Source organism: Oncorhynchus masou, chromosome 24 (genome assembly GCF_036934945.1).
Source record: "Oncorhynchus masou masou isolate Uvic2021 chromosome 24, UVic_Omas_1.1, whole genome shotgun sequence".
Lineage (NCBI taxonomy): Eukaryota > Metazoa > Chordata > Actinopteri > Salmoniformes > Salmonidae > Oncorhynchus > Oncorhynchus masou.
In genome coordinates, this window is record NC_088235.1 from 56,493,319 (window position 1) to 56,511,156 (window position 17,838).

Sequence of the window (17,838 nt, forward strand, 5' to 3'; positions counted from 1 at the left end):
GAAGTAAGAGAAATCGACACTGTTCCTGTTCTCCGTCATGGATAGGCTTAGTCCTCCTACTCCTATGCAGTTAACAGGCAATCTAGCTGACAATTGGAACCGTTTCAAGCGTTTCGAGATTCAATATCTACCTAGCAGCCAGTGGTGCAGGGGGAGATGATGACAAATTGAAAGCTTCCATTTGTCTGCATGTTATTGGAGAGGATGCATTGGACATTTACAAAAGCTTTCAGCAAGACGAGGCAAACTTGACATTGACTGTGCTAATGGCTAAATTTGAGGAGTACTTTGTACCAAGCCAGAATGTCACGTTTGAGAGATACAGGTTTTTCTCTCATGATCAGAGACAGGGAGTCAGTTTTGACCAGTATTTGGCTGAGCTGAACACACTGAGCAAAATGTGTGAATTTGAAAATCTGAAAAACTCACAAGTGAAAGACAGGATAGTCTGTGGCATACTTGATAATGGACTCAAGGAGAGATTGCTGCGTGAGCAAGATTGAACTTTGGATAAAGCAGTGAATATGTGTCGAGCAGCTGAAACCACCAGAGCACAAGCTAAAGAGCTGCGCAGGGAGTGTACACAATAAAAAGAGAGGAGCACCATACACACAACGCCTTACAAAACATAAACAAGTAAAAGAGAGAAATCAAAACACTACATGTGGAAATATGCAATGCAGTAAATGCTGAATGGATTGGACTGTGAATGAAACTATAATACCATTCAAGCTTGATAATGGAGCACAGGTAAACCTGTTGTCGCTGGAGGACTACAAAACACTGAAGGTGAAGAGCAAAATACACCCGGCGGAAATGAAGGTTACTGGTTATACTGGGGAGAACGTACCAGTCGAAGGTAGCTGGAAAACAGTTCAGAGCACAGCTGCTGATTGTGGAAAAGAGTGTACAGCCTATTCTAGGAATTAATGCATGTGAAAAGCTCAATTTGTTGAAAAGAGTGTATGTAGTGACATCACAGACTGAAAATGACCAATAATCGCTACTGGCTGAATATGAGGATTTGTTTGAGGGTCTTGGATGTTTACCAGGAGAACACACAATATGTACTGATGACAAAATTACTCCAGTTGTGCATGCATGCAGAAAAGTTCCATTTGCACTGCGGAGATGAACTTGGACGCATGGAAAAGATGGACATCATCACAAAAATGGATGAACCTACAGACTGGGTTAAGCTCACTGGTTATTGTGGGGGAAAAGAACAGAGATCTCAGGATATGTCTTGACCCGAGAGATCTCAACAAAGCAATCAAGAGAGAGCATTTCAAGTTGTCAAGCAGAGAAGAGATAATGTCGCAGTTTTCTGGAGCAAAGTGGTTCAGTAAGCTTGATGCCTCATCAGGATTCTGGCAAATGAAGCTAGATGATGCAAGCTCAAGGCTATGCACATTCAACACACCTGAGGGCAGGTACAGATTTCTTCGTCTACCATATGGGATTCTCTCAGCTCCAGAGGTCTACCACAAGACAATCCACATGATCTTCGAGCACATTCCAGGAGTGGAGAGTCTGGGGGTCCACAAAAGAAGAACACAATGCGAGAGTGAGACAAGTGCTGGACATGACACGGAAAGTCAACCTAAAACTAAACAAGGACAAATGCGAGTTTGGTGTGAAAACACTTACCTTCGTGGGAGACATACTTTCAGAGGATGGAGTCAAACCAGACCCGAGGAAATCATCAGCCATCAACAACACAGAGCACCCGAAGAATAAGGACGATGTGAGAAGCTTCATGGGCATTATCACCTACCTTGCAAAGTTCATACCTCAACTGTCAGCACAGTCCGCTCCACTCAGATGTCTTCTGGAACAGAAAAATAAATGGGAATGGTCCCATGAATAGGAAAACTGCTTCAAAAACCTAAAGAAGACAATAACAGAAGAGCCAGTGCTCAGGTTCTATGATCCAGAGAAAAGCACAAGGATTTATGCAGACACAGTTTGGCCTGGGAGCAGTTCTTCTGCAACAGCATGACGACACATGGCAACCCGTCGCTTATGCGTCCAGAGCCTTGACAGGCGCAGAGACAAGGTATGCACAAATAGAGAAAGAACTACTGGCGAGCACATACGCTTGCGAAAGGTTTCACCAATACGTCTACGGATGAGACTTCGAAGTAGAAACCAACCACAAACCATTGGTGTCATTCATGTCTAAGCCACTGAATGATTGTCCAATGAGAATCCAGAGAATGTTGATCAGACTGCAAATGTATGATGTGAAGATGATCTATACCCCGGGAAAGTTCATGTTTGCCGCCGACACTCTTTCTCGAGCAGTCGACAAGAAGGAGAGCTTCGACACACAGAAAAACACAGATTCAGGCCTCCGTCGACAAGATCGTAGCATCACTTCCTGTGTCCTCTGACAGAATGGAGCAGATCAAAAGAGAGACTGCAGCTGACCAAACAATGAGTGTTGAAAGAAACAACACTGATAGGATGACCCACACAGAAAAACAACTGTCCAAGGAGAATACAGGATTACTGGATGTGCAGAGCAGAGCTCACCGTTGTGGATGACAGTGTTCAAAGGCAACAAGATTGTCATTCCCATGACACTACGCAAAGAAATGCTACAGAAAATACACGAGGGCCACTAGGATGAGGAAAAATGCAAATGACGAGCACAAGAAGTAATGTACTGGCCAAGAATGAACCAGGAAATCAGCCAGACCACTGATTCATGTGAACTGTGTTTGACCTGCAGGCCAAAGCAGCAAGCAGAGCCGCTAATGCATCATCCAGTACGCAATAGACCCTACTACAAAATTGTCAAAGGTCTGATGAAAAAGGCACACGATGGAAAGGAAGATTTCTTAAAGAATCTGATGATCTACCGCAGCGCACCACTGCAGAACGGACTTTCACCTGCACAAATGTTGATGGGACGTCGCATCAGAACCTACCCAGAACCTACCCCTACCCATCCATGAGGACTTGCTAACACCCAGAAGTGCTCACAAAGTCAAACTCGCCAAGGAAAAACAGAAAGACAAACAAAAACAACGACGCGACAAAAGTGCAAGACACTTACCTGAACTGAAACCTGGAGATCATGTACGACTCCGAGACATCTCTACAGGAACCTGGATGCAGCAAGGGTGTGTGCAGAGAGAAGTTGCACCGCGATCCTATGAGATCCAAACGCAGCATGGATCACAACTGAGACGAAACAGAGTGGATCTAAGGCTGCAGCCATTCACTCAAGGGACTGAAGATCATCAGGAGGATACTGCTGAAGCATCAAATGCCTTTAGAAATGGACAATTCAGTCAGAACACCCTGACTGACAATGAACGCTGTCCAACTGTTTCAGGAAGCACTTCAGCAGAATGACCAAAAAGGACTGAAAGGCTTATTGAGAATTGCTCAATACCTGGACTGAATGTTTTGTTAATGTGAAAAGAAAGAGCCACAATAGAGTATTGTTGAAAAAAAAATTGGGGGGAAAGAAATGTGTGTTATTGAAAATGGCATGTCATGCAGTTTGAGTAAACAAATGTGATGTGACGTGTAGTTACATAGAAAAGTAGTTTTCTTTTAAAGGAAAGAAGATGTGTTGTTATATGTTAATAACATTTAGGCCACGTTACCCAGCAGGCTATGTGGGTGGTTGAAGAATGCCTTGCATGGCTAAACATGGAGTTTTCAAGCTGAAGTATATTTTCATTAAAAGTAGTAAAACCTACGCCCCGGTTTGTCATTATATAAGGAACAAACATAATACTACTGTCCTCCACTACAACTCATAACTGGACGTTCCTAAAGGGACAAGCCTTCCCTCCAATCAAATCCAAGTTTATTGGTTGTGTACACAAATTTGCAGACGTTATCGCAGGTGCAGCAAAATGCTTGTGTCTCTAGCTCCAATAGTGCAGTAATATCTAGCTTTTTTAAATACACACATTAAAAAAGTTATATAGGATGAGGAATGACTAAAACACAGTATATACATATAAAGTGGGTGAAACAGTATGTAAACATTATTAAAGTTACCAGTATTCAATGACTCTATATACATAGGGCAGCAGTCTCTAAGGTGCTGTGTAGAGTACAGGGTGGTAGCCGGCTAGAACAGTGACCAAGTTTCAGGGCAGGGTACCGGCTTGTGGTGACTGTTTAACAGTCTGATGGCCTGGAGATAGAAGCTGTTTCTCAGTCTTTCAGTCCCAACTTTGATGCACCTGTACGGTCTATGCCTTCTAGATGGAAGTGGAGTGAACAGGCCGTGGCTGGGTTGGCTGAAGTCCTAGAGGGCAGGCAGTGTCCACCTGGTGATAGGCTGGGCTGACCGCACCACCTGCTGGAGAGCCCTGCGGTTTCAGACAGTGCAATTGCCGTACCAGGCGGTGATAGAGCCCCAACAGGATGCTCTCAATGGTGTATCTGTAGAGTTTGTGAGGGTTTTAGGGGCCGAGTCAAATTTCTTCAGGCTCCTGAGGTGCATCACTGAACATGAAAGAGAGCTTTGTTATGATTCATCTGTATATTTGATCTGTTATAGGTTGCTATTGCTTTGTTAGAATATGCTAACATCCTTGTGTATATGTCAGGATTGTCTCCCATGTCACATACTTCACACATTTTGCCCCTTTCGCATAGTTCTGTATACCTTTATGTTCAAGCCGTGAGAAAAGGCTGCATTTATTGTAGCTGGGGATTTTAACAAAGCAAATATGAGGAAAATGCTACCGAAGTTCTATCAACACATTGACAGTAGTACTCACTTAGGAAAAGCACTAGATCACTGCTACTCGCCTTTCGAGATGCCTACAAGGCTCTCCACCGCCCTCCCTTCGGCAAATGAGATCCAGTTTCCATTTTGGTCCTCTCTTCCTATAGGCATAAACTAAAATAGGAAGTACCCGTGCTAAGGTCTATTCAATGCTGGTCTGACCAATCGGAATCCATGCTTCAAGATTGTTTTGATCACGCAGACTAGGATAGGTTCCGGGTAGCCTCTGAGAATAACACTGACGCTTAAACAGACACGACACGGTGACTGAGTTCATCAGGAAGTGTATAGGGGATGTTATTCCCACTGTGACTATTAAAACCTACCCAAACCAGAAACCGTGGATAGATGGCAGCATTCGTGCATAACTGAAAGCGCGAACCACCACATTTAACCATGGCAATGTGACTGGGAATATGGTTGAATAAAACTGTGTAGTTATTACCTACATAAGGCAATCAAAGAGGCAAAATGTCAGTACAGAGACAAAGTGAAGTTGTAATTCAACGGCTCAGACACAAGACGTATGTGGCAGGGTCTACAGACAATCACTGATTTGAAAGGGAAAACCAGCCAGGTCGCGGACACCGACGTCTTGCTCCCAGGCAAGCTGAACACCTTCTTCGCCCGCTTTAAAGACAACACAGTGTCACCGACGAGGCCCGCTCCCAAGGACTGTGGGCTCTCGTTCACCATGGCCGAAGTGAGTAAGACATTTAAGCGTGTTAACCCTTGCGAGGATGCCAGCCCAGACGACACCCCTAGCCGCGTCCAGCTCGCTGGAGTGTTTACGGACACACCATAGTACCCTCTAAGTTCATCATTAAGCTTGGGGCCCTGGGTCTGAACCCTGCCCAGTGCAACTGGGTCCTGGACTTCCTGACGGGCTGCCACCCAGGTAGTGAAGGTATGAAAAAACACCTTAACTTTGCTTATCCTCAACACAGGGGCCCCCTCCTGTGTGCTCAGCCCCCTCCTGTACTCCCTGTTCATCCATGACTGCGTGGCCACGCACACCTCCAACTCAATCATCAAGTTTGCAGACGACACAACAGTAGTAGGTCTGACTACCCACAATGACGAGACAGCAAACAGGGAGGAGGTGAGGGGCCTGGCCGCAGGGCTCTCCAGAGGGTGATGCAGATTGCCTGCCCTCCAGGACAACTACAGCACCCGATGTCACAGTAAGGCCAAAAAGATAATCCAGGACATCAACCACCCGAGCAACTGCCTGTTCACCCCATTATTTTCATTTTTCCCCATAATTTTTTAAAAACCTTATTTTAACGAGACAAGTCAATTAAGAACAAATTATTATTTACAATGATGGCCTACACCGTGCCAAAGCTGCATCGCAGTGCCTTATAGACTCTTTGTTCGACTCTGGGTTCGAGCCCAGGCTCTGTCGCAGTCGGCCACGACCGGGAGGTCCATGGGGCGACGCACAATTGGCCTAGCGTCGTCCAGGTTAGGGAGGGTTTGGCCGGTAGGAATATCCGTGTCTCATCGCGCACTAGCAACTCCTGTGGCAGGCTGGGCGCAGTGCACAATGACCAGGGGCACGGTGTTTCCTCCGACACATTGGTGCAGCTGGCTTCCGGGTTGGATACTGTGTTAATAAGCAATGCATCTTGGTTGGGTTGTGTTTCGGAGGACGCATGACTCTCGACCTTTGTCTCTCCCGAGCCCGTACGGGAGTTGAAGAGATGAGACAAGATAGTAACTACTGAAAACAATTGGAAACTATGAAATTGGGGTGAAAAAACAATTGAACAATCTTTTTCAGCTATGCCCACAAATTTTCTATAGGATTGAGGTCAGGGCTTTGTGATGGCCACTCTAATACCTTGACTTTGTTGTCCTTAAGCCATAAGTGAAATAATCTGTCTGTAAACAATTGTTGGATTCCTTGTGTCATGCACAAAGTAGATGTCCTAACCGACTTACCAAAACCATAGCTTGTTAACAAGAAATATGTGGAGTGGTTGAAAAACGAGTTTTAATGACTCCAAGTATATGTAAACTTCCGACTTCAACTGTACTACTGTGTGCTATTACTTATAGCCCTGCTAGCTCCCACTGTACAGTTGTGGCCAAATGTTTTGAGAATGACACAAATATTAGTTTCCACTAAGTTTGCTGCTTCAGTGTCTAGAATATTTTTGTCAGATGTTACTATGGAATACTGCTGTATAAATACAAGCATTTTATAAGTTTTAAAGGCTTTTATTGACAATTACATGAAGTTGATGCAAAGGGTCAATATTTGCCGTGTTGACTCTTCTTTTTCAAGACCTCTGCAATCAAACCCTGGCATGCTGTCAATTAACTTCTGGGCCACACCCTGACTGACGGCAGCCCATTCTTGCATAATCAATGCTTGGAGTTTGTCAGAATTTGTGGGTTTTGGTTTGTCCACCCGCCTCTTGAGGATTGACCACAAGTTCTCAATGGGCTTAAGGTCTCGGGAGTCTCCTGGCCATGGACCACAAATATTAATGTTTTGTTCCCCGAGCCACTTAGTCATCACATTTGCCTTATGGCAAGGTGCTCCATCATGCTGGAAAAGGCATTGTTCATCACCAAACTGTTCCTGGATGGTTGGGAGAAGTTGCTCTTGGAGGATGTGTTGGTACCATTCTTGATTCATGGCTGTGTTCTTAGGCAAAATTGTGAGTGATCCCACTCCCTTGGCTGAGAAGCAAACCCACACATGCATGGTCTCAGAATGCTTTACTGTTGGCATGACACAGGACTGATGGTAGCGCTCACCTTGTCAAGCTTTTTTCTGGATCCCCCAAACAATCGGAAAGGGGATTCATCAGAGAAAATGACTTTACCCCAGTCCTCAGCAGTCTAATCCCTGTCCCTTTTGCAGAATATCAGCCTATCCCTGATGTTTTTCCTTGAGAGACGTGACTTCTTTGCTGCACTTCTTGACACCAGGCCATCCTCCAAAACTCTCCGCCTCACTGTGCGTGCAGACGCACTCACACCTGCCTGCTGCCATTCCTGAGCAAGCGCTGTTATGTTGGTGCCCCAACCCCACAGCTGAATCAACTTTAGGAGACGGTCCTGGAGCTTGCTGGACATTCGTGGGCGCTCTGAAGCCTTCTTCACAACAATTGAACCGCTCTCCTTGAAGTTCTTGATGATCCGATAAATAGTTGATTTAGGTGCAATCTTACTGGCAACAATATCCTTGAAGCCCTTTTTGTGCAAAGCAATGACGACAGCACGTGTTTCCTTGCAGGTAACCATGCTTGACAGAGGAAGAACAATGATTCCAAGCACCACCCTCCTTTGGAAGCTTCCAGTCTGTTATTCAAACTCAATCAGCATGACAGAGTGAGCTCCAGCCTTGTCCTGGTCAACACTCACACCTGTGTTAACGAGAGAATCACTGACATGATGTCAGCTGGTCCTTTTGTAGCAAGGCTGAAATGCAGTGGAAATGTTTTTGGGGGATTCAGTTCATTTGCATGGCAAAGAGGGACTTTGAAATTAATTGCAATTCATCTGATCACTCTTCATAACATTCTGGAGTGTATGCAAATTGCCATCATACAAACTGAGGCAGCAGACTTTGTGAAAATTGATATTTGGGACATTCTCAAAACTTTTAGACACGACTGTACATATTGTATACTATGCTAGTCACTAATTGCATCCCATTTTATACTGCCTATGCTATTCTAGCCCATACGACAGCATGATACCATTTGTCTTTTGTAGCCTGTTCGCCTGCATTACTGCTCTGTAGCATGTTAGCTTACTAGACCCTGTGTATTACTGTATATTTATTACCAGACAATAATATTACCATGCGAGCACCGCGAACACTACTATAGCCATTACTATCATGTGCTATCCCATTACTATGCCATTGCCGATTTGTATATATTGTATCACTGCTATTACTACTGTGTATCCAACACTGCTGCCACGCTGTTGTAATATATATATTCCCTGTGCCTTCTGTCCTACAGAAAACCACTATCACTTTCACTGATTCTATTCCTCTTCCTGTTTGATGTGTGGTAATAAAGTGTGGATTGTATTTCTGTCCTCTGAACAGGACCCTCGGGACAGTTGTACCTATAATCTAAACCAGCACCTCTTTCGGAAACCACCACATGGTGGCGCTCTTTTCCAGTTCTTATGGAGCTTAGGTTAAGTTAATACAGGAACAGGATAGGGTAAATGAGGTGGGCTACTCACCGTGGATGGGGTTGTGTCCCACTGTCAGGGGAATGGGTCTGTCAGGCTGATGCTGGACATGTGTCTGTGTGTGTGTGGTTTGTGTGTGGTAGTACTTGGGCTTCCGGACAAACTGCTGGCTACCAGGCTGGATTCTGTAAGGGAGGAGAAAAAAAATCTGTCAAACATTGTAAAGAACAATTTAATCTATGCACATAATCCCCTGTGTTCACATCCTTGAAATAATACATGAACAATTAAACTCAGCACAAAAAGAAACGTCCTCTCACTGTCAACTGTGTTTATTTCCAGCAAAATTAACATGTGTAAATATTTGTATGAACATAACAAGATTCAACAGCTGTGACAAACTGAACAAGTTCCACAGACATATGACTAACAGAAACGTGACAGGTAACAGGCAGTATCTGGTGTGGCCACTAGCTGCATTAAGTACTGCAGTGCATCTCCTCCTCATGGACTGCACCAGATTTGCCAGTTCTTGCTGTGAGATGTTACCCCACTCTTCCACCAAGGAACCTGCAAGTCCCGGGACATTTCTGGGGGGAATGGCCCTAGCCCTTACCTTCCGATCCAAAAGGTCCCAGGCGTGCTAAATGGGATTGCGACCAGGGCTCTTCCCTGGCCATGGCAGAACACTGACATTCCTGTCTTGCAGGAAATCACGCACAGAACGGCTGGTGGCATTGTCATGCTGGAGGGTCATGTCAGGATGAGCTTGCAGGAAGGGTACCAAATGAGGGAGGAGGATGTCTTCCCTGTAATGTACAGAGTTGAGATTGCCTGCAATGACAACAAGCTCAGTCCGTTGATGCTGTGACACACCGCCCCAGACCATGACGGACCCTCCACTTCCAAATCGATCCCGAAGCAGAGCACTGGCCTCGGTGTAACGCTCATTCTTTCAACGATAAACGCAAATCCGACCATCACCCCTGGTGAGACAAAACCTTGACTCGTCAGTGAAGTGCACTTTTTGCCAGTCCTGTCTAGCGACAGTGGGTTTGTGCCCATAGGTGTCGTTGTTGCCAGTGATGTTTATTTTTTAACCTTTATTTAACTAGGCAAGTCAGTTAAAGAACAAATTCTTATTTTCAATGACGGCCTAGGAACAGTGGGTTAACTGCCTTGTTCAGGGGCAGAACGACATATTTTTTACCTTGTCAGCTCGGGGATTTGATCTTGCAACCTTTCAGTTATTAGTCCAACGCTCTAACCACTGGGCTACTTCCGGTGAGGACCTGCCTTACAACAGGCCTACAAGCCCTCAGTCCAGCCTCTCTCAGCCTATTGTGGACAGTCTGAGCACTGATGGAGGGATTGTGTGTTCCTGGTGTAACCCGGGCAGTTGTTGTTGCCATCCTGTACTTGTCCTGCAGGTGTGATGTTCGGATGTACCGATCCTGCGCAGGTGTTGTTACACGTGTTCTGCCACTGCGAGGATGATCAGCTGTCCGTCCTGTCTCCCTGTAGTGCTGTCTTAGGCATCTCACAGTACGGACATTGCAATTTATTGCCCTGGCCACATCTACCGTCCCCATGCCTCCTTGCAGCATGCCTAAGGCACATTCACGCAGATGAGCAGGGACCCTGGGCATCTTTCTTTTGGTGTATTTCAGAGTCAGTAGAAGGGCCTCTTTAGTGTTCTAAGTTTTCATAACTGTGACCTTAATTGCCTAACCGTCTGTAAGCTGTTAGTGTCTTAACGACCGTTCCACAGGGGCATGTTCATGAATTGATTATTGTTCATTGAACATGCATGGAAATTTATTTGTGAAGGTATTTGGATTTTTACAAATTATCTTTGAAAGACAGGGTCCTGAAAAAGGGCCGTTTCTTTTGTTGCTCCCAAGGCAAAGATTATGGGGGGGGGGCCTACGGGACTGAAATCATGGCGTCAGTCGTCTCATGTCCTCCCACTAAGAGAGAGGGACATGAGACAAGAGCACCGGCCAGAAACCCAGAAAATGAACCTAACCTAATCTCTCCCAGTGAGACGGGTGAGGAAACCCAGACACATCCTCAACACTGGAAGAGGGAGGGGAGAGAGGAGGGGGTCGGAGCTGGTCCAAAACAACCAGACCACCCTGCAGTCCCCCTGACAAGGCCCAATCAAACATGACAGCCAGTGAAAGGACAACAGGGTGTGGTTGGCAAGGGGGTGTGGAGAGCAGACTTGGGGGTGAGTGGGCAAGGAGAGGAGGGTGAGGAGAACGTAAGAGTTGAAGTAGAACAAAACCCTCCAAAAGCAGCCCTGCAAAGCCTCTCTACTCCTAACCACTCTGCTAAATGTCCCTCAGTCCAAATGAAATGTGACTTGTTTACACGGGAGGAAGAGAAATCTGGTAATCTGGGGCAGGGCTGCTGAGGGAGACAGCAGTAGTAGAGGTTTTTTCTTCACAGCATAACCGTATCAAATTGTCAGCTGCCAAACTAAAACCCCTCAGACAGGTCTGGGTCATGGTAACAGAGGACAGAGGACAAAGGACAAAAATACATTTATTTTTGACAGGAGAGAAAAGAGCATAACAATATGGGTGGTGTTGAGAGCCATTTCTAAATGGTTTATAAAGGGGGAGGATAAAGAGACAAAACACCGGAGATGTTCAGACTTCTCAGAGCACTGAACAATCTTCATATCCCTACAGGGAGACAACAATGTACTGGCCAAGAAATAGCTTATCATTGGCAGAGGCATAGCCAAGTCCCCATTTCCCAAAAAATTAATTAATTTAATTAATTTAATTAAAATGTCATTTTAACAGCTAGCTAGAAGCCTCCCTCAAGCTACTGCAATAAATACTGTACATACATCTAACATAAAATAAACACACTTGTGACAGACTCGTCCTCCACACCCAGACAGGCACCCGCACACATACAATAAAGTTGTCACTCAAGGCCACCCGTGTTGACCCCTTTTGTGATCATCTCATCTCATGTGAGTCCATCTCAACAGGGCCTCTACTCACTCTCTCTGTGCTAATTAGACCTGGCTCTGCCTGCCTGCCACCACAACCACCATGTGTGTCATGTAGCCCCTCATCGTGTTCACAATAGACAACAGAGATTGTGTAAGGAAGAAAAGAAAAGAAAAAGAGGATATTGTGTTGACAAATGCCAGTGTCAATCACTGTGAGTAAACTCCTCCCTTTCATCTCCTCCCCTTTCACTCCTCCCTCTCCCTAATGCACACTCACAGACTATCAAACAATGGTACTTCAAGGAATCTGTCTGAGTTTCATCTTTTGTTTGATCCTATGGGGTGGAGGGTGGTCGCAGGGTGTTGGGGGGCATCAGGGGCTGAACAACAGCAGTACGGCTTCTCATGTGCCTGCTTTCATCCCCACATTCATCCCCCCCCCCCACCACCACCACCTCTATCTCCACCTCCAACTTACTGGGTGAGTGTTGTTTAACTTCTGCAGTCTTTCATGTACCAATACAGTCATGGTGAGGTAGACTGTCACAACAAACCAATACTTGGGTTTCTTTGCTACAAGACTGTGAGTAAACCAAAGCCTCTCACTGTGAAATGCAAGCATGGCCCACAGGCTACAGTATGCATGGCTGGTTATATATTTATTTGTAATTTTCTGCTATTAACTGTTTATGGGTTTCTGTGATGCAGTTTGATTGGCTGTAATTCCAGTATCTGACATTCCTTTATGGCCCCCTGGGGGCAGAAACCAAACACCTACAGCTCATACAGTACATTCCTCCCGTTATAAAATAATTATCAGCCTATATATAGACTATTTGGTATGCTTGCGACTGTATCTATGTCGATTAGCTAGGATAAGGTTGGTTTTATGTAGGAGCAAAACTAAGTGGATGAACCCGTCTTCTCCCATTGGCAACTGTAGAATGGAAGCATTGTTGTGGGATGTGTTGTTGATCGTGGCCCAACATGCATTTTATACCAAAATGAAGAAATTAGGAAGAGTTTACAAGAGATGCGGACTCAGAAGAATCTCAAGAGAGGACAGAACGAGGGTAGGGGAAAAGGAGTTTATGGTAGGGGAGAAAGAGGGAGAGGCTCACTGCCAGAAAGATTCAAATACAAAAAAAAGAGCGAGAGGGTGAGAATGGAATTGAAAGAGAGAGAGAGGGACTAGAGGGTATATTTCACAATAGTCCTCAGTTGTCTTTCTCTCCTGTCTCTCTTTCCAAATGCCCTGCGGTGAGCTAATCTGCAGTGTCTGCCATGCTCTAACGCCTGCCTGATGCAATGTGTTAGAACAAAGGAGAAACATATTCCAGCCCCCCGGTTACATCACAGCCCTGCTTGGAAAGCAGACTAAAAAGTGTCAGTAATTCTCCCCTTTTATTGGAGGGAACATGGCAAAACCAACCCTCAGACAACAGGAAAGACATTGGAGAGTCTATTGATCTCCATGCAGAATGGACAACCTGTATTTTATCTTCTCGTGTCTTGTTGACATAGTTTGGTTTCATTGGAGTTCAGAAGGAGTGAGAGGACAGACTATGGGGTAAATGTGCACTTTGGCCTAACTTGCCATCCTGAAATCATGAGCTTGCCTAATCTAAGTTGTCTGTGAGAGATATATTACGGGTCACCAACCAACCAGATTCTGTGCCACCCAGGGCCCAGAAAGACTCTTCCCAGGGTTACCGTCAACAAATACAAAGAAACCTTTACACTTATTTCCCCAGCAATAAAACCTAGCAGCTTTCTTTCCCCCGATTTTTTATATGACGGGAACACTTGCAGTAAATACTGGGAGATATGTGTTAAGCTTTTCCACATGCTCCTATTTGGCCCATTGACTTCAGCAAAAAGTTCAGCTCTTACCCTAACCATCTCCAACATATCAATTAGCTCCACTGAGAAACACTGAGAAACACAGAGGAGGATTACATCAATTCATTTGAAGTTGTTTGAAAAAGATTGTGTGCTGTACAAGGTCGGTTAGTCGATCTCGACACAAGCTACTTATCAAAATATATTTTGATAAATAAAACGTTGAGGTCCAATAAATTGCTCTACTTTAAAAAGAGGCACAGTAACGCAAAAAAAAACATTGAAAATCTTTTGAGATTAGTTGGTACTATCAGTTCACAGCTGCTTATCAGGTTTACTGTTAAGGGACATGCCAATTGAATGGGCCGTATAGGCCTTCAGCATATCACCCACCAACTCTCCTTTCTCCTCTACCACAGGTGTAAAGGTTCTGTTGTATCATTCCTAATATACAAAACCACAACTCACTTAGACTGGCTGGCCAAGCTTCAGTTGGGTTTAAGTAGAAGAAAAACAACTGTGAGAACATACAGAACATATTAGAAATGTGGAAACATTTTTACAATCAAGGTTGTCTTTTTACCAGACCCATGAATAAAATGCCGACTTACTGTACAGAAGGTTACGATGGGCTACTGTTCTTGTAAAGTTCCCCCTGAACTCACTAACTTCACCAACCCCAAGGAGCACGGAGGGGATTCTTGGCATCATCAAAACACTGGGGTGTGTTTCAAACAATATGCAGGACAAATGATTTCCCTGTAGGGAGCGGGACTGATGGGTGCTTGCCATTTTTTTTCACTCCTAGAGATGTGGTTTTCCTGCACATGAAGACTTGAGGAATGCTGGTGTGGAATGAGTTCTGAGGCCAGTTGGCAGCGAGCTTCTCACAGACGACATCCATCAAAGCAGATATTTGTCATGTTATCCCCTGATTGAGGGGACTGCTGGTCTCGGCCTCTCTCTCAGCTGTGATTGGTGAGGGGATACCTGTGTCTCCCCCTCCGTCTACACTGCCCTACCACAACACCACCAGGGTTTTTTTCTGAGGACTTCTGACAGGAGTCTGGAGACAGACAAGGCAACCCACCCAAAGGGAGGCTTACTTCTCATACATTTCTACAGCTACGGCTTAGAAAAAGGAGACTGGGTTGTATTTCTAGACAAAACCAACAAGCTAGAAAACCTAAAGAGTTCAGCACCTGTGCAGGACTGCTTTAAGACATCTCCCATCACCAAAATGATCAATGAAGACAACATGCAGAAACATTATTGTGTCTGGGGCTGTAAGGATGCAAATACACAGGGGACCATCTTTTTGAGTAGTTTAATTTTGGAAATAATATGTATATGAGTATATTTTACAATAAATCACTGCCAACTTAGATATCCAGGGATGGTCAGTTTGTAAAAACAGCGTACTTGTGGGAGTCTTTTTACATTTCAGTATATACTCTGCAATTCTAAACAAGCACTATCAAATAACATTGGCCTCCTAAACTATTACCTTGCAGTAAGACTGCACCTACAGAGGACTAGAGAGCCATTAAAGATGTAAGGATGATTAGGTCAGAACTGGCATTGATAGAACAGAGGGCAACATGTTCCCTAAGCTGAAGCTGAAGCATCCCGAGTCAGGGAGTCTTCCAGTCTATCCTTGTCTGTCCCCCACTGTAGTGGCATCTGCATCCTTTTGAGTTGCTATTGAGCTTCAGTTTGTGTAATGACACAGCTTGCCAGAGAGTAAGATAAGGACACCACAATGACAACAGTTGACTCATGTGGTGGCAAACAGAGTGATAACCACTCACGGTCAATCAAGACAGATGAACTGTACACTCTCAAATCGATGAGGACAGTTCAACAATGATGGTCCACCTCTACCAGATGACGACAAGTCCTTTTAGAGGGGAGGTGCCTTTGATACAGCCAAAGAGTGCTGCTGCTGGAGTGTCCACATCCCTCTGGGCCGAGTGATAGCAGGTAAAAAAGGGGGCTACAGTGAAATTGCTCACTGTGAGGTCTGAATTTAATGCCTCATTAAAAACCACAATATAGGGACTGCAGCATCGCTCAGCAGCCCAGAAACCCTGGGGGAATTATTCATCGTAGCAGTCAAATTTAAAAAATGTGCGCAATAAAGACTGCATAGATGGCTATCCAAATAGATTTTCTACACTCCATTTTTTTCTTCTTTGGTGAGACTTTTTGCGGTTGCATGCATTGTGACCTCTAGCCAGCATGGGCCTTGTGTCACTTAGCATTGAAGTGTGGTGAAAATCGGCAGTAAATCTATTTCAGCCGGTTCTTCTGGCGAGAATGGGCGTAAAAATAAATGTCAATCTGAATAGATCTATCTATACTCCTCTGTTTGGCCAGCTGCTAGCTTCGGGAAAAGCCTGGCAATTCCATTGTCTAATATTTAAACTCCAAATGGAGGGGTGGGATATGATTGCCCAAGGGCTGGTTAGAGGCATATTTCACATCCTTTATCTTTCCAAATAGGTCAATTATATACAGTGGGCCCATCTACTGAGTGTGTAAATGCCAGAGCTTGCCTGCAGTCACATGGGGCATGTGCTCCGAATTCTGATCATGCAGTATGACTTTATTCAAGATAAGCAGCTTATCTCTGCTTAGTCCCAGGGATAGAAACGTTGAAATCCCAGGAAAGAAAACACTTAAAGTCCCAGGGATAGAAACGCTCAACGTCCCAGGGAGACTGCTGAAATGAAATCCAAAGGATTCTCTGGTGTTAACAACGCACAACATAATGACTGGTGATCATTTCTCTCTTTACAAACACATCAATTCAGTGCTAAATGAAGGGAGCTGCCACTGCGTAAATGAGTCATCTGAAATACAGTGGGGCAAAAAAGTATTTAGTCAGCCACCAATTGTGCAAGTTCTCCCACGTAAAAAGATGAGAGAGGCCTGTAATTCTCATCATAGGTACACTTCAACTATGACAGACAAACTGAGATTTTTTTTCTCCAGAAAATCACATTGTAGGATTTTTAATGAATTTATTTGCAAATTATGGTGGAAAATAAGTATTTGGTCAATAAAAAACAAGCAAGATGTCTGGCTCTCACAGACCTGTAACTTCTTCTTTAAGAGGCTCCTCTGTCCTCCACTCATTACCTGTATTAATGGCACCTGTTTGAACTTGTTATCAGTATAAAAGACACCTGTCCACAACCTCAAACAGTCACACTCCAAACTACACTATGGCCAAGACCAAAGAGGTGTCAAAGGACACCAGAAACAAAATTGTAGACCTGCACCAGGCTGGGAAGACTGAATATGCAATAGGTAAGCAGCTTGGTTTGAAGAAATCAACTGTGGGAGCAATTATTAGGAAATGGAAGACATACCACTGATAATCTCCCTCGATCTGGGTGAGCAAACATCCCAGAACCACACGGGGGGACAAAGTGAATGACCTGCAGAGAGCTGGGACCAAAGTAACAAAGCCTACCATCAGTAACACACTATGCCGCCAAGGACTCAAATCCTGCAGTGCCAGACGTGTCCCCCTGCTTAAGCCACTACATGTCCAGGCCCGTCTGAGGTTTGCTAGAGAGCATTTGGATGATCCAGAAGAAGATTGGGAGAATGTCATATGGTCAGATGAAACCAAAATAGAACTTTTTGGTAAAAACTCAACTCGTAGTGTTTGGAGGACAAAGAATTCTGAGTTGCATCCAAAGAACACCATACCTACTGTGAAGCATGGGTGTGGAAACATCATGCTTTGGGGCTGTTTTTCTGCAAAGGGACCAGGACGACTGATCCGTGTAAAGGAAAGAATGAATGGGGCCATGTATCGTGAGATTTTGAGTGAAAACCTCCTTCCATCAGCAAGGGCATTGAAGATGAAATGTGGCTGGGTCTTTCAGCATGACAATGATCCCAAACACACCGCCCGGGCAACGAAGGAGTGGCTTCGTAAGAAGCATTTCAAATTCCTGGAGTGGGCTAGCCAGTCTCCAGATCTCAACCCCATAGAAAATCTTTGGAGGGAGTTGGAGGGAGATCTGCATGGAGGAATGGGCCAAAATACCAGCAAAAGTGTGTGAAAACC

At 44.8% G+C, this 17,838-nt stretch overlaps 1 protein-coding gene across 5 annotated transcripts in view; it reads right to left on the reverse strand.

Moving 5' to 3' along the window:
* LOC135512355 (latent-transforming growth factor beta-binding protein 1-like) overlaps positions 1-17,838 on the reverse strand; it is a 129,560-nt gene that overhangs the window by 87,879 nt on the left and 23,843 nt on the right. For all 5 annotated transcript variants that reach the window (XM_064934308.1, XM_064934307.1, XM_064934309.1 and 2 more), the window contains exon 4: positions 8,987-9,120. In XM_064934308.1, the coding sequence (XP_064790380.1) occupies positions 8,987-9,120 (134 nt within the window). The remainder of the gene's footprint in view (positions 1-8,986; positions 9,121-17,838) is intronic.